The sequence below is a fragment of the Lonchura striata genome, chromosome 3 (assembly GCF_046129695.1).
Source record: "Lonchura striata isolate bLonStr1 chromosome 3, bLonStr1.mat, whole genome shotgun sequence".
Classification (NCBI taxonomy): domain Eukaryota; kingdom Metazoa; phylum Chordata; class Aves; order Passeriformes; family Estrildidae; genus Lonchura; species Lonchura striata.
In genome coordinates this window covers 89,288,174-89,310,101 of record NC_134605.1, presented here as the reverse complement: position 1 = coordinate 89,310,101, position 21,928 = coordinate 89,288,174, and the positions used below count along the sequence as shown (strand labels likewise).

The 21,928-nt window shown below is 40.9% G+C and overlaps 1 protein-coding gene across 5 annotated transcripts in view; it reads right to left on the bottom strand.

Annotated features, from left to right (window-relative positions):
• DST (dystonin) overlaps nt 1-21,928 on the bottom strand; it is a 283,474-nt gene that overhangs the window by 245,755 nt on the left and 15,791 nt on the right. For 3 of the 5 annotated variants that reach the window (XM_021551193.3, XM_021551194.3, XM_021551195.3), the window contains exon 1: nt 3,509-3,670. In XM_021551193.3, coding sequence (XP_021406868.2) covers nt 3,509-3,599 — 91 coding nt within the window. In that variant the 5' untranslated portion in view covers nt 3,600-3,670. Of the gene's footprint in view, nt 1-3,508; nt 3,671-4,995; nt 5,204-20,798; nt 20,988-21,928 lie in introns of those variants that run through there. The other 2 variants (XM_031504425.2, XM_021551192.3) reach the window with 1 other exon arrangement.

Here is a 21,928-nt window from a genome sequence, read left to right as displayed (position 1 = left end):
GTATAAATCTACAGCGTTAAAAGCTCTGCACAGCCCAGATAACCCTATATATTTCAAACTTTAAGGGCTTACATAGTTAAAGAATGTTGTTGAATAACTATGATTTATTCAACACTTTACTCCATGAATTAGCCCTTTTCCAGGTGCTGCAGTCACACTGTCATTAGCAGATATACCCCATCAAAAATTATGTCAAAATGGAGACAACTTAGTTACATAACTGTTCAAAATCTTTCAGAAGAGGGTTGTTGCAACTGCTATTCAAATAAAAGTTTATTACCTGAACTAAAAAATACATGAAAGAGTGACCATTTCAGAGGGATGATATATTTATATCTATAAACTTGATTCTCAGTTTATTACTTCAGATTTATATCAGAGGACATCTAATGAACTTACTGCGCTCACAGCTTAAAATAATCTTCAGGTATTTAATGCTCAAATAATGGCACTGAACAATGCATTCCTATACCATATGATAGAGGTGGCATTTAATGCTTTAAAAATGAAAAGTATATTAAATACTACTGCATATTTTCTTATTTATCAAAAAGGCTACAGCTAACAATTTCATTACATTTTGTTCCCAGGCAACTGTGAGGTAATTTACAGAGCACCAAGAATAATTATTGAAGTTCTTTACAACATCCCAGAGAACTCAAATACAATTTTTGAGAAAATGTTGAATCTTAATTATATTAACAAATATTTGTATGATTTCTCATATTACCATTCAGTCATAAATAAGCTGTAAAATATGTAAAATACTTCAGATAAACTACACTAGATGTTTTATTGCCACTCTCATAATAAAGGGTTTGCCTTTGAATTCTTAGAGGTGCTACCAACAAAGAAGCAATTTTCTCCCCTGAATAAGTAGCTGGATTCAACCTAATTTCTAAAACATCTGCAATAATGTGACTTTTTTCCCCTCTATCAAAATGCTTTAGAAATACTGCCATATTATTACTAATCAAGAAAAAGAAAACAATTTGACAGCCAGAAACCGGGGATCAGAAAACAACACTCTCTTCTCCCATAGCAAACAGCACTTCAGTGCTATGTCAGAATTAGCAAACAGTTGCCTAATTATTTACTGACACAACCAGAGACATGATCAGCAGACAGAATTTGGAGACACACAAATATCCAGCTTTTTAAAACAACAAGGTACTTGGTATTGCACGATCTTCAAAATCTGGAGCCTACTTTGAAAACAGAAACAGAAGAAGAGTAAAATTTCACTTTTCTACGTTTACAAAGGGCAGCTTCTATCTTCGTAAGTCAAACTGCCTGAACATCTTAATGATGCGGCATCATACGATCCCAAGCCTTCCAAGACAGGCAATGAATTTTCTACAGCTGACTCTGCTAGTTACAGTACTCAACAGCTGGGACATAGATAATTTGGCACCCTGATAATGGCCTAGATAAGTATGAAGCATTCTGCAGACAGTAAAAAGGAAAAAAAAAAATAAAAGAACTATCAGCATTAAAATTATAGATTGAAGCTTATCTTATAAAGCCAACATAGTACACATTTGATTAAGAAATTTACTGAAGAAAGTGTTTACGAAACTGAGAAATTCAGAGAAATGGCACTCCCTTTTCAAAGCCTATATTGTAGCAATTCTTTTCTGATTAGATCAGCTCCCATAGCAAGCCATCAGCACAACAATCGCTGTAGTGAAGTCATACTACTGGGACTCGAATGGGAAATCATGACTGGCTTGAAAACACATTTTAGAAAGTAATGTGCTTTCCAGATTTCCAATACATCTTAATTAAAACAAGTCCAAACCTTTACCTTTGTTCCAAATGGCTGAATAAAATCTATCTTGAGCAGCAAAACACAACACACCAATATACAAAATATGACACCAAAAACTAAGACAACAGACATTGGATCCTTCCAAATAATTTCAGGATTCAGGGGTAATTGAAAATGACATATGAATGGACTTTGTGTTACCCCCTCAATGACATATACTCAAATACTTTCAGAAAGAGGTTTATTTCTTACAGAGATGTAAATTAGCTTTCAGACTTTATTTAATTAAAATCCTATTGTTCCCCAACCTATAAAAACCAGACCTTTCAGTCCCATTCCTGATAGAACTCCCATTGAAATAGGGGAAATTGGGCCTAATCGCTTTCCCAGGTTTTTAAGCAAGTAATTGGTACGAGAAGGAACCTTATTAAACCTAATTCTAGCAGGAAATAAAAGGTGATCCAAAGCAGAAAAACAAGCTTTCTCAGTGTTAATTTAAAAAGTAAACAGCCTACTAGCTCCAAAATTTTGCACAAATCGGATCAGCTGCATATAAATTGAGGACTTAAAAAAAAAAAGGCGAGAATGGAATAAAGACATGGTTTTGAAGATGATGGCAATCATCAAATGGTAATTATTTCTCTACCAAAATGCACTAATGCGTTTGAATACAGGACCAGTGCACATGCTCCATTGCTGCATTGACACAATGGGCAACAGACACAAAGGAGTCATTAGTCAATACTGCTAATGACACATGAAATTGCAAGTGACACCAGTATAAAGTATACTCAGACCCAACAAGTTCTCATGGTCAAAATAACCATCTGTTGAGGGTTTATTATTCAAAATACTGCCACTAACAACATAGAATAAATAAAATCAATTATCAGTATCTTCAAATCAAGCTGTCTTAAACTATGCCACTCCCATTCCCATCAGTGGAACCATTTAACAAAAATCTTCAGGAACTGATTGAAGACATACAGCTGAAAAACTTCAGATATGAAACCTAACATCTTATTCCCTAACATTACAAAAGGACTCAGCACTGCAAATGTCAGCATATGCTGTGGCATGCTGTAAAAACTATTTCAGGGATGAAGGCTCAGTGTGAACAGTTAACTCCATCCCTTTTGCACTTGGATTAAAATCAGAGCTGTAACACTTTTGATAAGCTTCTTCAGATTTAGTACTAGCAAATGTACTGAAAAACAGCAGTGAATCATCCAAACCATCCCTTCCATCCCGATGTTCTTAAGAAATCAATGTAATTTACATTTCTAGCAGGATTAATTTAGCTGCGTGCATCTTCACCATGATAAATGCGTTTTTCCTTATTTTTCTGTATTCGATGAAAAAACTCAGGTGCTACACGAACTAAGCTAATCCTTTACCCTAGTCCAAAAAACCAAATAAAAAATAAATAGGTAAAAATAAACCGAAGCTTTAAATATGAATGCGTATTGAGACATAAATCCCCGTGTCCGCACTGCACTCGAAAAAGCGACTTTTAAACACACCAGAGCGCCTGTCACTCACTGGTGAGGTGACACGGTATTTATATCTATGGCACAAGCCGCCCACGGCCGCTCCCCCCAGACCGATGCTCGCAGGGACGCCGGGCCACCAATCTTCCCCACCTGGCCGCCAGCGCCTCCCGGGTCCGCAGCCGCCACACCCGGCGGGGCGAGCTGCCGGGCGGGTGCGGCAGCACGGCGGGGAGCACTGCCCTACCTTTGTATCTCTCTAGGACATCTTCGTAGGCTTGCAGGTACTCCTGCTCCTCGGCGTAGAAATACGCGCCGGGGGAGAGGTAGCCAGCCATGGCCGGCAGCTAGCCCAGCGCTGCCCGCCCGTGCGGCTCCGGGCGCACGGCTCCGGGGATGGCACAAGAACAGCCCCGGCAGCGGCCGGCGGGGGCGGGCGGGGGGCGGCGCTGCCAGCCCGGCCGATGAAACGCCCCCGCGGCCGCTCGGGTTTCGGTAGCCGCCCCTCGGAGCGCGGAGGGGCGGCACCAGCCCGGCGGCAGCCGCCGCCTCCCCGCCGCAGACCCCGGCTCCAGCCCCATGGCCACGGCTCCGCCTGCGGGGCCGGCCGGCTCTGCCACCGCCCGCCCCCGCCCGCGACGAGGAGGGTGGCGGCTGCCGGGGCGGGGACGCGGCGCCTGCAGCACGGACGGGGCCCGTGGGACACTGCACTCACGGGCAGGGACCGAGCGGGGCGGGACCCCAAGCCGGCAGCCAGCGGGGCCGGGAGCTCCCGCAGTCCCGGCGGAGGGGCGGGGCGGGCGCGGCCCCGCCGCAGGTGTCACCGCCGCGCCTGCGTCCCCCCGCTGTCCCCCGGCCCTGACCCCACCGCCGGGCCCGCTCCGGGGCGGCCCCTGCTGCTCTGCCCCCGGCCCGCCGGTCCCCGTCCCGCACACCCTGCCCGCTGGGGACGGCGGGCGCCCGGCTCCGCAAACCCCCCAGTCGCGGCTGCATCCTGCGGCTGGTGGGAGCCCGGCTCCGCAGCGCTGTCCCCGCTGCTGGCGCCGCTAGGATGGGTTACTCTGGGAAATGTTGTTCTGGAGGGACCCACGGAGGCGCATACATAATCGCGGTGGTTGGGGAGAACAAGAGCGGTATCCTCAGGGAGCACTGAGGACCGCCGCATCTTTCCGGGATTCATTTACAGGCGTTTTCCAGCTTTCGCCAGGGTGATGCCGGCCTCCGCCCTATTTTCGACATCAGTTGTCGCCGGACCGCGGACCAGAGCCCGTCGGCGCCTCCGGCACATCGGGACGGCTGCGTTCCGATCCCCGTCCACCCCGAGCGCAGCCCCGGCCCCGAGCGGACAAAGACCGGCACCTGGTCCCCCGCCCCTCGCGGAGCATCATCGGCCGCTGCGGCCTCTCCCCGCGCTGCAGGCGGCCCCCGCTTCCATCCAGGGCGGCCGGGGGCTGCCTCGGCCTTGTGGGCCGAAAAAAGCGCCGGCCGCGCTGAACCGCCCCCCGCCGCGGCTGCAGCCCCCGGCCGCCGATGCCTTTTCGCATGAAAGTTTAATGGGCGCACCTGCGCGCGTGTCGGCTCACCATCCACACGCATCAGTTCGCCCAGCCGGAAAAGGCGGCCAAAGAGCTTAGTCACCGCCCGGCGGGGCCGCGCTCTGAAAGAGAAGGGACGGGGTCTGGTCCCTCTGGTCCCCGGCCGCCCCCTGCCCGGCCGCCCCCGACCGCGCCTTACCGGCGATGCGTAGCACGGCCCGCTCGGCGGGGTCCAGCACCGAGCCGCCCTGGATCTTCCGCTTGGACCGCTCGTGTTTGGGCAGGTTCCAGGGCAGCGTGTCCCCCGGCGCCGGCGACACCGTCCCCGACCTCTGGCTGAAGTCCTCCTCGTCGGAGAAATCGGCGGAGGACGACATGGAGCATCGGTAGGACGCGTTGCCGGAGCTCTGCAGGGGGAGACAGACAGACAGGGTGCGTGGGGAGCAGCTCGGGACGAAGGGGCTCAGGTGGCGCCGGCGAATACCCGCCCCGCGTGGCGTGGAAAAGCATCTCACGGGAAAAGGAGGATAGGGGAGAGGGCCGCCGCTCACCATTGGTGTGAATTTAGAGGGAGAAAAGGGTGCGTGCGCCGTGTGCCCAGGGCGATCCTCCAAAAACTAGCTGGTCTTTAGCGGGAGTGCATTTGGAGGGACGTCGGGGTAGAGCCGTGGCCTGCGGCTGGGCAACCAGCTCGCAAATGAGCCTCCCACTTCCCCAACAATAAACCCAGCAGCAACAACAACCGGGAAAAAAAAAAAAAAAAAAAAAAAAAAAAAAAAAAAAAAAATCAACATTCCCGGCTACAGATCGAAGGCGTTTGGCTCCCCCGCCAGGACAAGGGGAAGATTTGCCATCACCGAGCTACTGGTAAATCCGCCCCCGGGACAGACCCAGGCCCGCCGGGAGCCAAGGCGGCTCTTTATTACCGCCCCGGACCTCCCCCTGCCCCGCGCTCCCGGGGGCAGCCCGGCGCGGCTGGCTAGCGGGGACGGAGCGGAGGAGGGAAGGAAGGAGCACGATTTCTCGGAGCAGCCCCTTCGGGCAGCCGAGCACGATGGGCAGCCTTCGGTCACACATAGACTACATCCACTTTTAGGCTTCTCAGCTACTCATAGAAGAGCTCTTCCAGAAATTTAAATAAACACTGATGCAGGGAGAGGAGTGCTACCATGTCTGCTTCCCTGTTTGTGGTAAAGTGGGAAACGGAGATGTGTGAACAGTAACAGTTCAGCACCATGTTGAAATTTAAGATACGTCATTAAACACATGTTATCAGGACACAGTGGACAACAAGGTGCTATTACTTTTACTCTGTATTTTCTGATTGAGGGGATTTGTGGTTTCTCCAAGGCATGAGAGAAGAAAATGATGGATTTGATCTGTCATTTTATGTGGGAGCTACTGTTACAGCCTTTCAAAAGTGCATCCTGATGCTTGTCCAATTATTTTAATTTTTAGGTGTGTGCTGTTGTCAACTTTTACAGGTGTAGTAGAATCATAGACTCACAGTTTTGTTTGAGTTGGAAGGGACCTTTAAAGACAATCTAGTTCCAACCCCTTTGCTGGGATCAGGGACAGCTTCCAGGTTGCACAAAGCCCCATCCAACCTGGCCTTGAGCATTTCCACAGCTTCTCTCAGCAACCTGTTCCAGTGCCTCACTGGAACTTCATAGTGAAAGCTTACTTCCTTATATCTAATCTAGATCTACCCTCTTTCAGTTTAAAGCCAGCATATTCTGTTGCACACCAACAGCCCCATTCAGCCATTCTGGATTCCAGATTTGATACTAAACCAGATAATATTTTAGGCTTGTATTGTAGCCCTTTTCTCAATTTTGTTTTTTTCTATAAAGGGGCTTAAAGGGTAACTTTTCTTAAAAAATAAATTTGTACAGTGATTGAGATCTGATAAAATATATTGTTGTTGTCTGGTTGTGTTTTTTTGGTTTTTTTTTACTGTCATAGGGGGTACTTTACCCATTTAAAACTCAGAATCTGCATAATCCAGAGAAACAACATGATGCAGTCTTTGCTTTGCATAAAAGTAAAAAATAATATAAAGGTAAATAATCTGTTATAATAAGAGGAGATCACTTATTAGTATTTTCACTTATTAGTGTTTTTTCCCTCTGACCCTCTTCATTTCTGTCCCAATTCTCTTTTCTCCTTGTAAAGTACTCCATGGTGAATTTTGAAACATGTGGGTTGTGAGGGAGAAAATGAATACATAAAACCAATTAACTGAATTCTTGCTCATTGTATTGTGATGCAGAGAGAGCAAAAGGTAAGTGCAGAAAAACAGAAACACGAGATGTCTGATAGCAGCTCAGATTTCCTTCATAATTAGTTTTAGTGCAGGGACTATTTTGCTGTCAGTTTGTATAATAAGCTAAAACTGGATCTCATAAAGCAGGACGGTCACATATAGGTGTCTTCCTGATAAGAGCTGGAAGTGCTCAGCTTGCTGCTGTACCAGCTGGGGCTACCAGGGCCCCTCATGTGCTTAGTCAGGGATTAGGTTCCTTTGAGCCTGTCCTTCACTCCAGTTTTTGCCATAGAAGAGAAAGTGTTGCCTTTAATGCCAGCTCTGAACATCCTGCTTCAGGTCTGTGCCTTCTTTTGGCTGATCAGCAAGCCTCAGTAACTTTGGATCACACAGACCCACAGAGATAGATTCTGACTTCCGTCTTTTTCTTCTTCTGCATTTCTAGCTTATAATATGAAAGTTGGAAAGAGACCAAACACAGTGTTGTGAGGTGCTATAGCAATAGTTTGTTAGTACTTATGTAGCAGCCTGAAATATGCAAGAACAAAGTACAGTAGAAATTGCTATTGAAGTTTTGGGGAAGATCTCTCAACTCTCAGATTTATGTTTGAAAGTAAGCTATAAGTTTTATCCAGTAGGATTTCCTTTTTTCAAGAGAGGCCTTCATAGCCCATAATTATATTTCATAACGTCTCCTCCGACCTGTAGAAGCCAAAAATACTGTTGAGTGGTTATTCACTGTGCACCATTTGCAAATGGTCTATTGAGATGTCAGTTTTAGGGAAAAGGAGTCTGGCTTTTAGTCAGCTTTGCTACAATACTGGAAGATAAGCTATGTGAGAAGACTCCATTCATATTTTATGAGAATCAAACTGAACAGGCAATGGTCGAGCAGTCTTTGGCATCTGTGTGTATTACAACTAGCTATCTGCTTTTAGGTTATCCTACCTTAAATGATACATACAGTAACCAAATGAATAATCAGAACATACTTTAGCTTTTTAACTCTTCAAGAACCACATTGTTTCATTTTCAGAGCAATGTAGGAAGATCAGAAAGGAATTTTTCATAACAACAAAATCTGGAAAACATTAAGAAATGTCAACTTCTAACTTAATTACAGTTTACTTTCTTATTCAGCATGGAGATACATCTAAGTAATGTGTACACAGATACTGAGCACCTAGATATTTTTTACTTTGTTATTCCAGAGGTGTTTATAATGAACTGATAATGAACTTTACTCAAGTAAATTAACAACTTTGATACAAATTCATTAATTGTTCCTCTTTTGCACACAGGCACTGTTTGTGTACCACTCATCCCACTGGACTCTATGTTTCTAGCATACACATTTTCCATTATAGAGTTGTAAATCCCAAATAAGCATTCCATTATCAGAGCAACATATTAAGCAGTTTAAAAAATAGGAGATAATGCAGAACATCTGTGCCATTCTGAAAAAAGTTCATGGCCCATTAGGACAACACGTGGGGGGGAAAAAAGGTTGTTATATTCTGTTAAAATATGTGAGGCACTTCTGTTATTGCTGCATAAATTGCATTGCTGTGTGAAAGTGAAAAACACCCATTAATAATACACAATGCTTTTGGTGGGGGGCTACATGAGTGTCTTTTATGTCCCCTAAAATATTGATCATCCTTACTTGGCCTACTCTTAGAGACTTAGCAAGGGGCTTCACCGGATCGGGGTTTGCAGGAGCCGTGCTGTAACAGCGAGCTGCCTTCCAGTAACGGCGATGATTTCAAAGAAGCATTTAGTGTACTTTCGTTAGAGGGCCAAGTTCCAAGGCATGATTTCCCCTGAGGAGGGAAAGAATTGCTGTTTGTCATAGGTGAGGCACTGCAGAAGATGAAGTAGAAACTGAGTGGAAGATGGTGTAGCTGGTACATGGTGTAGAGCATTGCACACCACCAGAGATCAGGTAAGCCACCTGGAAATAGGAGCTGAAAGGGTCAAGAACAGCAGGGACTGTACACTTCCATTCCTAGGGGAGGAAGCATTAGCCGAGGTCAGGTTTTAAATTCGGTCAGGCAAACCAGCTGGGAAACTCTGCTGCAAGGTTGATACCAAATTATATCCATATTACAAAAATTCCCCAACCCGATGACACATCAGAGATTGTGCTGGCCAGCTGAATTCTAATCAAACAGTTTGTACTTTCACATTTTATCTTTAAGAAAATTGTCCACTGCAGTGAGTCCTTTCACACTGGTTTTTGGAAGCTGTGGGAAGTACAGGTCAACACTGACTGACATTTAATTTTCAGTTTAGTTATGAGTTATTTATATTTCAATTATACTAAACTATCTCGGAATTCCTGGAATATATTATTTTATTTTAGTATACTCATTGCAGGAAATGGATAAATATCAACAGAAATTAAGCACTATAATAATGATTTTACTCTGTGTGTTTCAGCAAAATTCCTTCTAATTTAAAATAATTTAGAATATAAATTGAAAGCAAATGGCTATTTTTGTCCTTTAACATCCCAGACAAAATGATATTAAAGTGGATCAACTTTTAAAGTAAAATAACTTAACAAATTAAAGACAAAATCTAGGGCAATTCAATGTTCCCATTAGTAAATATTTACCACTTTAACCTAAGTAGATGATAATGCAATGCAGAACACAAAACATCCAATGTATGTAATCAGGCTAGTATGTATGTTAGTCCCTTGGGACTGCATGTTGTCAGAAATTACCAGAATTCAAAACATACAAATTAAAATACAAACAAGGACAGTGTAAGGCCAGTGGTGATGAATTTTTTAAAAAAAAATCACCAATGGACATGCAGACATAGTTCTGTGCCACTCACTTAAGAGGACATCCATACTTCCAAGTACATATGTTATCGGGCAATATGAAAATTACTACAGAGTTTCTGGGTTTAACTTTAGTGTCATGAAAAATAAGCAGAGAGCTGGAAGGCAAATACATTAAATCTGAAACTCCTGATCATCCAGGGTCTGGCTCTATGTTAAACTGTCTTTGCAAACAGGTAGGCTTTTCAAACACCAAGGCAATATCTACTTGCTCTGTATAGAGAACTTACATTCTTTCTTTCTAAAGGTAGGAGAAGATGGAAATAAGCATTCGGCATTTATTCTATCATCCGTGTTTTAGAACTAAGTTTGAAGACTTGATCCAGCAATCAATCAATATTAAACTATTTGAAAATACATATCCTTATAATTACACACACCAGTTTTAATAATTAAATTATGAGATTTTCTCTTATAAAATCAATTTTGAGTTTCTTTATCTTAAGTTTGCTTGAAAATATTTCCTTCCCAAGGTTTAATTTTCTTGAAAATTTTCAGTCAAAGCTGGCTGAGAAGCCAAGAGCAAGATTATGAAAACATCCAGTTTGTAAACACTAAAAAATTTGTAAACACTAAAAAAATCCCAGTGATCTTTTTTTGAGAAGACTGTAAACTTTGGGATGGATACTTCAAATATGAATATGCCTTAAGCTAGATATAAGTCTTTTGCTATCTTTGTGAAAAATCTGTCTACATTTGTCAGAGTGATAAGTCTTTGAGATATAAATATCATCTGCTATCCCTGCCATCATGGAGTATAAAGTAAAGCTTTTAAAGTTTGTGTTTGATCTCACTATTCTGACAGGAAAACTGCTGCAGAACTTCCTGCTGTCTTGATTACAAGGGATCTTCTAGTTGCCACCTCAACCTTATTCGTGGTCTTTTGGGGTTTTTTTGCAACAACAAGGTTCATTTCCTTAAATAACCTTTTTTGCTTCCCCAATGTATTCATAGCTTGCATTCTATCCCCCCTCTCACCTTCTTTCAGTTTTGCTGAGCAAGTGAACTTCTTTTAATCTCTCCTCACCTACTAGTAGTTCTTCCTTGCAAAAGTAAATAGCTTGATTTAACTATTCCTAGTGTTCAGGTAACTACCAATGTTATTTTGCCAGACTTTTTAAATCAAGGTTCAGATTCCTCAACTAAAATATCTTCAACATCTCTGAAAAATCCCTTCAGATTGGCATCCCCTAAACAGAGTCTCCCAGGGGTTTCAGATCTGCCAGACCAATACCCCACCATCACAGAATGACAAAGCAAATTTCACCCTTACAGCTCTTACCTCCACGCTTGGGACACCTACCATCCCCATCAAGGAGCTGACCAGGATCCTTCCAGCTCGGAGATCCAGAGGCAAAACTAATCTTTGCATTTAATCATTGCTTGCCATGATTTCAGGTTGGTGGCAATGCAGACAAGAGGCATGGAGAGCAGGGCAAGGCAGGCACCAGACCTGAGAGGCAGGAGACTTTTCCTTTATGCTCTCCGTGACCGGCTCAGCCGTGCACAGCCAGCGAGAGGAAGAAGCCGTATGATGTGAATGTGAAGAGGACAAACACCGGAACCAGCATGCTGCAGGAAAGGGCTGGAGAAATACACTGGGACTGAGAGCCTGAGCATGCTGCAGGAAAGGGCTGGAGAAATACACTGGGACTGAGAGCCTGAGCATGCTGCAGGAAAGGGCTGGAGAAATACACTGGGACTGAGAGCCTGAGGGACAAGCACAGCCTGACAGAGTCTGGGAGCTGCAGCTGGAAAGCATTCAAGGGAGCAGCAGACTCTGTGGATAAAGACCCGCAGGGTAACTGTTGGGATTAGTAACCATCAGTGCTGGAGGATGCAGATTGGAGAAGAGCTAAGGATCCAACATGCTGGCATGAAACTGGAGCTGCCTCTGCAAGAGGCTTTGAACAAGGCAGTTTAATGAAGAAGGAAGGTATGAGCTGTGTGTGAGAAGGTTTCAGAGAAGGACAAGAGCCAAGGAATGGAGTATGCAACCAGGGGCCACAGGGGGGGCACAGAAATCAAAGAGACAGCTTGAACAAATGCCTCAGAATAATGAGAGGACTGATCAGGAGAACCTGGGAAGGGCTGTGACATGCAGGAGTGAAACAAGAGCTGGCAGAGCAAGACCAGAAGGGCCAAGGTCAATAGAGGAGTGAGGACTGGACAGTGAAGAAGGAGTTGGTAGAGGCAGGTCAGGAGCAGGCTGGAGGAGACATAGGAGAAACAGCCACACTTGGGAAGAATGAGCACAGGAAAGCTCATTGCCTTAAGAAGCCTGGAAGGAAAGGGAAATTTCAACCCAGCTCTGGCCATTAGCAAATATTTGAGAGTTCCTCTAGGAAAAAAAATACCTTCTCCCCTGTGTTACTGATTCATATGAGGAATACAAATGCTGTCCCTGAAATCCAACTGAATTTTCCATATTGGAGTGAAACTGCCAAAGCCTGCCAATAAGCTATAGAGCTGAGTTTTTCCACTTTGTTTTTTACAACAGTAGGAAATTAAATACAAAGTTCCTATTACAATACTTCTGTTAAGGCTGCAAAGTTAAGTATTAAAATGTTACCAAATCCCAGGCTAAAGGTTCACCATGCAGCCTTGATTTAGTCTGTTTATTTGTATATTACGATGCAGTCATAATGATGTGATTATATACTATTACATCCTCAGTAATTTTCTTAATAAAAGTCTTGCTCTTATTTAGTGCAAATGTTGAGTGATATTCACTCCACAAACAGTTATTCAGTGTTTTGTTTGTTATCCTCAGTTCAATGGGCAGCCCTAGAACTTAACTTGCTTCATGGTATTCAAATACTAATGTGAAGAGGGAACTATTATTTAATAGACTGGGTTCTGGTGCTCATCACTACAGTAGCATCTGACTGTTTCACTCCCATGACACAGGATGCAAACTAAACCAGGACGTCAATTTTTTTTTTACTTAGGTCAAATTGAGATGCCAGGGATCTTGTAAAAGCTATTCATATTATGTGTCAATAATGCTCGGACTATGGCAGACACAGAGTTCAGTGGTGAATGGCAGCTTAAGAACTTCCATAAACCCAGCTACATGCTTTGATTCAGGCTGTTAGAACATGGAAGATAAAAAAAGTTTTAAGCCAGTTGCTCAGCTTATTTAGTGACCCTGTGCCCACCCTTCAATCTCCAAAGCAGCACTCACTCTTTTTAAAGAAATGAGAGATCCTCTGTCTTCCTGCAATCTCCTGTTTTATTCATTTATACACTTTACAACTTCTGCAGCAGAACTCCTACACATAAAAGTCATCCTAAGAGCAATTCCACCCTATGATGAATACAGAATACATCCTGTGAAAAACCAGTGCACCATCATACAATTAAAGCCTCTGTGACAACGCAGATGCATAATCCACTGAATTAAAGCTGCACGTGGAACCTTAATTCCAGTGCTTGATAATACCGGAACACTTGCCTCTGCCAAACTATTCTTTCAACATCATATCCATGTGTAGTGTTATATATAAATACAAATGGATAAGGGATCCCTTGCTATATAAAGATGTACTTTTATGTGCCACTGTAGGATGTTACACAATACAACTCTGAAGAGTGATTCTTGTAGCAGTAAAGGAAAAGGAAACATCTGCATTTAGACTATGATCACTATGCATCTGTGAGACAATTACTGGTCATTCTAAGCTGTGCAAACAACACTATCAATAAGATCAGAGCTGATTAATTTTCTTTAACCTGCTTTCAGCTACTGTACAGAATTTACCATTTATAATCACATACATAAAACATTTTTTTCTTACAGTTAAGACTGCTAGCACATTTTAGCAGCTTAGGTTTCTATTACTAGCTCTTCCAGAATGACAGTGGGCTTTAAAAAAAGAAGAATTCTGAACAGCCAAAATTTTAATTTCTCAGTGAGGCTATTGCTGCATGCATGTAGTAAAATTTTATCAATGAACACAAAATCCCAGTTAATAGAAATCATGGCAAAATGATGATGGCAAAAAAAGTTGACATTTTTCAAGCCAGAGTTTTGGAACTCTATTTTTTAGATACAACATTTGAAGAATATTTTCTCTCATTCACTTCTAATTTAGTAGCAGGTTAGCTTCAGCTCCAAGGATGAAGGGTTCACCTTGACCCTCTTTGAACACTTTAGATGGAAGAGAGTTAGACTGGTTTAAGCTCTCATCCCATTTTCACTAAATAAGCATTTGCCCTGAGAGTGAAAGTTGGCTCAGACAAAATAAAAACCATATGAAATCTGCTCACCTATCAAAAAAAATCCTGCTATATTTGAGAGCTTTGCCCACAGGTACAGGATAATTTGCAATGGTGTACAGAAAAAGAACAAATTTGATGCAATTTTCAACCATGTAACTTTAAATCTTAGTAAATATATCCAAAACAAGCATGATCTGTCACCACATGGGACAATTAATTCAAATGACCTTAACCCTCCAGATAAGAGCTATCAGTGAAGTCAGTTAAGGGGCTCTAAATATAGATTTGTACTGTTTCTGCTATGCTTATTTCTTGTGTCTTTTTCCTTTCATGTGTTATTAATTATTAGCCCTATTGCAATAAATTTGTTTCTTTTGTACTATGCTTAATAGCTGTAGTAACGCATGTATAGGGAAAAAAAACACTAGAAAGAAAATAATAATTTTAAGTCCCAGATCTAATTCTTAATATATCACTATTGTGTTTTAGAAAAAAAGTAGTTTTAAAATAGTAATGCAATCACCTCCAGGGCCTAGTGAAAGTCATGGCAATACACCTTTAAGAAATCCCTTCAAAAACCTAAACTGCCTGGGAGCTGGGCAAAAGGAGTGGAAGAAACGGGCAATTGCTGTAACGCAATGGATGAGCTGTTGGGTGGAGAGGGAAAAGCAGCCAAGAGGAAATCAGGAGCAGGCAGCAAGGGAGGAGGTCACAGAAGCTGGAAGAACAGCGGGAAAATGAACTCTCTGGGCAAAACCGTTTATGAAGAATTTATCAGTGAGGAGTTACTTGCTATAAGAAAACCCATAAAAGCAATCCAAAAAAGAGATGTAAACAGTCTCTTGGAAAAAGAACTAACTTCAAAGTCAACCTAATGGCCACTGAAAGCTTTCTCTTAATTTCAAACATGACTGGATTTAGCATTAATAGTCATATTTGCAAAGATCCTGCGCACCTAAAATAGGTTCCTTGAGATATTTTTTTTAAATGTTTAAGATGGCCAGATGCTTAAATCTTGTTAAAAACTTCATGAAACCATCACCCAATAAACTGTCAGGACCTTCTCAAAATCCCCATCAATACTGTTTAAGTCTTTGTGCTGGTTTCAGCTGTGGGATTTTGATTCCTAGTAGCTGGTACAGCGCCATGTTTTGGATTTAAGGTTTAAGATTTAATGTTGCTAACACACTGATGATTGAGTCATTGGTGAGCATGGCTGACACTACATCAATGGCTCTTCAGCTTCTCATGCTGCCCTGCCAGCACAAGCAGCTGGGAGGTGACACAGCTGGGACGGCTGACCCCAACTGACCAGGGATGTTCCCTACCTAAGGCATCATGCTGAGCTGGGGGAAGCTGAGTGAGGGTGGCAGCCAACTGATCAGGGACTGCCTGGGCATCAGTCAGCGTGCAAATGCACTGGGCATCACTTGTTTTGTACATTGCTTTGTAATTCTTATTATTTTCCCTTCTTTTTTGGTCTGATTAAACCTTCTCTCTACCCACAAGTTTTACCTTTTTCTTACTCTCTTCCCCATCCTACTGAGGGGAGTGAGCAAACAGTTCTATGGTGTTGTTAATGTTTAGCTGCAAGCCAGGCTAAGCCATAGCTGCCTTAAAAATGAAAAAAATGCAGTTCTTATTTCTCTTTTTAAATGGATTCACATGTTCCCTGTGTTTGTTCATTGTGGCTGTGCTCAGATTGTCCTGAGCAAGGACCCGTGCATGTGTGTGTGCACACGTGTGTGCAGAATCTGACAGCTCACAGCTTTGCTATACGTTTGAGAGCGTTAATAAAATGTTAATAAAAATGCTGAAAGTGAAAGATGGCATGATAATGTTTTGCCAAGTTTGCTTCTAAATGCAATTCACAGGAGACACAATCCAGCATGAGCAGATGTCTCCAAAAGAAAGAAGATACGAATGCAATCTACAGATTAAATAGCTAATAGTTGGAAATAACCACATCTTGTGCAGAGGGGCAATATTTGTATCTCATATGTTTTAGGTCATTCAAATAGCATGCAAAGGACATAGTGGTACTGGAAAATTAGTACATAACATCAGAGTAAGAATAAATGGAAATTAATGAAATTGATATTATTTAATGAGACATAGTGGTACTGGAAAATTAGTACATAACATCAGAGTAAGAATAAATGGAAATTAATGAAATTAATATTATTTAATGAGGCATATTAAAAACTCCTAAAGGGCCCTGTAGAAAACTTTATCGATATAAAAATATTCTCAAGTAAGGTGTCAGAAATTAGAGACTTGTGGAACTTCTATAAATTATTTAGTATCAGATATTTTAAAAAAACTCTAAGTATTTTGCTGACAGAATTCTAATACTGATTTTCTCATAAGTTCTAAGGCTAAAACACAGCATATAAGTAAACCAGGATAGCTGACAAGACCTTGAATTGGACAGCTTATTGTTTTACATGCATTAAAAATTGATCAAACTTTGCTTTCATGGTTTCTTTATCAGGGTATTCATCGTGCAACTTTCACTTTGGCCATGGGATTAGTCTCAGTGGAGCCAAATGAAGCTGCCCACATAATTTTTTTTCACATGTGACCTCCCAGACATCTGACCTCTCCCTGTTTTCCTTGTAGTGACTTGTAGTGATGTTGTACCCACTCCTAAGTTGCTAAATTGCTTCAGCAAAGGCCATTCCTTAAATAATTAGAAACAGGTAAATTGGGAGACCCTGAGGAATACCTACAATCATCAGTGCTTCTGAGATAATTTGTCATTAGTTTGTTCTTTGCAGGTTACTTCAGAAATACTTTTCTTTGTAACAATATTCACTAGCTAATCATTTCAATACATGCTGTTGCTACAGTTCTAGGGCAAAATAGATCATCTTTGGATTTGTAAAGTACAAGGCTTTTGAGTAGAAAGAGGGCTTTCACATCTGAAAGTGAAGAAAACAGGTTTATTTATCACCCTGTCTCCACAGTCTCATCTACCATGTCTTAGAGTGATCATGACAAACAAAAGTGCAAATTTTGGTACTACATGTCATGATTGTAAATAATCCTGGTGTCTGCATGAGTCATTTAGGAGCCCATCAAATCATTTAACAATGGAGATGTCAAAAGATGCTGCTTTGACAGCATCTCTTTTCAATTATGTTCATACAAATATTGTTTGGCAGAACTACACCTAACTGATCCCACAGCTCAGGAGCCACATATGTTTACACAAACTCAAGGCCACCTATTAATAACTTGCTGCATTTTATACTTTGCTTCAGAGCAGAAGCACTATTTAAAATATAGATAATATTTTCAAAATGCTTGTAATAGAACCCTCAGTTTAAAATCTGCCCTGGAGAAGTATTGCTAGGCAGCAGCAAGCTCACAAGAGATTTTTGCACATCCTTCCACACCCTCAGAAAATTTAACAGAATCAGGTACCCAGTCTGTGAAAGGAGCAATATGAAACACTCCTTTGACTTGCATGCAATGACACCAACCTAAAAACCACAGTTTTTCTCAAGAGTTCTCCCTTGTGTTCAAAAATTCAATGTACATGTCAGTAGTGTGTATCTGGACTCTCCTCCATATGAAGCTGATGTAAAACTGTCACCTATAGAGAATATCAGCATAAATAATACAGCCACTAATGAGAGGGCAATCTAGAGGGCATGAGATATAATAATGTGCCCCACAAGGGGAAGCCTCAGCACTATGTTCATGTTGCGCTAGAGTAAGATAAATAAAAGTGAAAATGGCTTATAAACTTTGTTAACCTGGAAGGTGTAAAAAAAAATTAAATTTTCAAAGAAAACTAATGTTCTATTTCTGCAAACATCTCCTCATGCAGATATTCAAGTGGAGTAATTATTGTCTTCAGCGGGATTACTCCCATCCAAACAATTATAACTAATTTAGTTCTGGCAAGATCAGGAACAATACTGGAAAGATCTCAGATTGCTATGCAGGAAGTAAAAAATAATACAAGCAAATTCAGATAATTATAGCAGCAGCTAGGAAACTGCAAAACAAGATTTAGACACAACAAAACCAACCAAATAAAAAATAGTCTAACATAGGAAGAATAAGAAAGCCTAGCATCTAAATATCCACCAAAGCCTTAAGTGAAATATCTGAAAAGTCTTTATGCATGTATCTTAATATGACAGCAAAACAGGCTAACATATTTCAGGACTTCAAATTTTGCTGGAGCAAAGAAAAAGCTTTCCCTAAGGTTCTTTTATAGCTATTTTAGAGATACCATTCTTGTCGGAAAAAAAAGGGACAAAAAGGCATGAGGAGGGGAAAAAAAACAAATAGGAGAACAGGTTTATGAGGAGAAATTATATCTTCTGGGTAGCAGATATCATACAGGACTTTTTTCAAGTGATGACTCAGCAGAATATGGCCATAATGTAAACATCAAGGCAGAAGATTTTTTATTTAGAGTGGTTCAAGTGGACAGAGCTAGGAGTACCAGGAGGGGAAAGGGGAAAGAAATTATGTAGATTAACAAGAGCATTTCTGGCACTGAATCCTGTAAAACTGTACAAAGATGAAGGTCAAAAGTCTCTCAGCTTTAAGACATTGAGACTAAGTGGGATGAAAATGCAATAAACTGCAGGATGGACATCCTGGTGACTGCCTGGAACTTCACAACACTGCAGTGATTTGTCATGGCAGTGGCATAAACCTTACTCACCCTGTCACCATGGCATTAATAATACACTCAAAATAACTTACATGTCCATGAGAAATTAAATTGGTGACTTTTGTTTTCTGGATTGTAGTATAATGAAGATAATTTATTCATTTTTTGGTAGAAATGTGCATTCATCAAGGCTGTAGAAGGAAAAGCTATCAAAAGAGCAATATGACTGTATAAAAGATACACTGCAAAAGCAATTTCAAGGAAGTGACATAATGGTGACAGCACTGAGAGAAGTTTTCTCTAAATCTGGGATTTATTATTGTTTCACTGAAACCTAGGACATAGTGGTAGATCTTAGAAGACACAGCAGACGCATGAAATGATACAAAAGTGAAGTTATATAGTAACACTGCACATTTTCTATTCTTATATTTCTTATTTTGATGGTCCTTAGATCCCTGATATGTTACTGACTTTTTGGGAAAAGTAGGGCTTTCTTAGCATAACTAATACATTCTTCCAAGCTTTTTTTGCTGCTTACACTATTTCTACAGTTTTAGCTCTTTAATTCAGTGGCACTGATGCTCTTTTTCCAATGTTGGTAAGCAGTGGAAATTGATTACAGCCTCAGCAGTGACAGGCAGGCTTACCCTTGGCACAGGCCTACCATGGGAAAAAATATGAACAATCAAACAAAAAAGGGAATTAAAAAAAAAAAAAAAAAAAAAAAAAAAACCAAGAAGTGTGATATGGAAAATAAGGGTTGATGATGGAAGAGATGAAGGAAGAACAAAGAACAACAAAGCAGGGAAAGGACCAGAACAGAGGGAGCCTGATGAGAGGCTAGAGACCTAGTAAGAGTAACAGAGCTAGACAATTAGTCTAGAAAGTAAGATAAGATGGGAGTGAAAGGGAGATGGTTGAGAAGAAAGTGACAGCAGATCCTTTAAGAAGAGTAGAAGACAAACCCATCAGCTCAAATTAAACACAAAAACATAAGCAGTGTAAAATAAACCATAAATAGAAGCATGAGAGAACAGAGGAAAATGGGGACTAGTCAAGCAAAAGCAGAGAAATTCAGATACTAGGTAAAAATTCTGGCAGTTGTTGGCAGCTATGGCTTTCTTTGCAGAAGTTCCTTGTTCTCTCAGGCAATGTAATTCCACTAAGGAATGCTTCCTCAAACCGTCTTCAGAGCTCACTGATAATTCTTGGTGCTTAGTTAGCACCAATCTAGGAAGGCTCAGTTCGGTTCCAGGAACTTCAAGATAATCTGGTCTAGGATATGCTCAATAATTACCTCTTTAAAAATACTGACTTTATAAAAGTTGTTCAAGCCCCATAACACTGGCACAGAAAAGTTCTTCAGAAAATGTGTCAAAGCAATGAGCTCTCATTAAAAAGAGAAATGCATTATGCCTGCAGGACAGAATAGGGCTTCATGCAAATTTACATTAGGAACTGTATGTCTCAACAAACTGTCATATTTCCATACTAAAAGTAGGTTATCAGTATTAAAAGAGCTGTGTGTAAATCTAGCTGAGGAGCAAAGAATTATGAGATTTGATCTAAGTTTTGTTGAGCAGAAAATTATAAACACTGTAAAAAGTAGAAGAGATCTCAAAATTGAATCTAGTAATGATATTTAATATAAATTTAGTACAGTACATAGCATCTCTGTTAAATGTAAGAAATTTAAATAAAATGTACGTTTGCTATAAAAACCTGCTAATATTACTATAAAAATATAAATTTTAATATCTAATTTGATTATAGTTTATAGTCTAAATAATAAATTTCAAAAATCAACATTTAAACAACCCTCTTCAGAAGAGAATTATTTTTTAGAATTATGCATCAATGTTAAATACAGTCTTACCAGCTTTGGATTTGCTGCTGAATATGAGAACTGAAAAGGTTTTTAAATTGAGGAAGAGAATATGAATTGTCCAAAAATTAGAATTATATTACATGCCTCTAAATATAACTGCTATTTATCCCTAAAGGTAGAACACTTACAGGTTTTCGAGTTGGGGTGACTTGAACAGAATGGTAAAATTCTGGTTGGACTCGGCTGCTTTTCTTGATTTTTCTTTTTCTTACAGCAGTTTCCTGCTCACTGAGGTGGTGAGCTTCCACTATGGGTTGTGTTTCCTCCAGGCGAGGTGTCACTCGTCTTCTGGCATGGCGAGGGCTTGATCTAAAGCCCTGTAAGAGAAAAACGAATCATCGTGTTTGGCATCTCCCAAAATGGAGCTGTGTCACAACTACAAAATCACACTGGATCTTAACAACTCAAGGTACAGGCATGCTCACCTTAAATTAATATCATGTTCATATATACTGCATGTAGCAATAAAGAGATGTTGCCAAGTGCTGGTAATATCATATCTGATTTATGTTGCTGAATTGTATGTATTATAGACACAGCCAATAACAGTAACTCCAGTTGATTTTCTTTATAAGCTCACACTTCTAGTTATTTATACCTAAAAAGTTTTAATTTAAAATTTATAATTAAAATTTTCCAGGTTAATTCTTGGCTTCATGAGAAGTTGTTTTAGGAAGCATGGGCTGAAAACATGGACCTTTTCCTGAGAATGAAAGTGAAGAAAAATTTATAGGTGGCAACAATTATATTGTCTCAGAAATACAGGTATATTTGGCCAAATTAATAAACTCAGGAAAAGCTGCCCTTCAGAGATGCTTTTTAGAGGCTTTCTGGGAAAACCTCTGAACATCATCCAGAACGGCTCACGGCCTTACAGAATTTCATTCCTTTAATGGCAACATGTATAATGCTATCCTTTTATTGCTACCTGCAGAGCATTTACAATGAGCATTCTCTCATTTCACGGAGTCCCCTCATGAGCATGCACAAGTCTGACAAGGGCCATTTGTACTGAATACAATGTTGGTTGATATTAAACTTGGCCAGGTTGTAAATATTCATTCACTTAGTCATATCAGCTTTCAGAATAGGTGAGCCAAATCTGTCCTTAGTGACAGTCTGGAGTTTAAGGACTATATTTCTTTTTAAAACCAAGAATACATGCAACAATTTCTAATTTTCTACTTTCTTTTTTCTTCTAGTAGAATACCAGCTTATTAAGTCATTATGCAACAAAGTCAGCATTTTAAAATCCAAC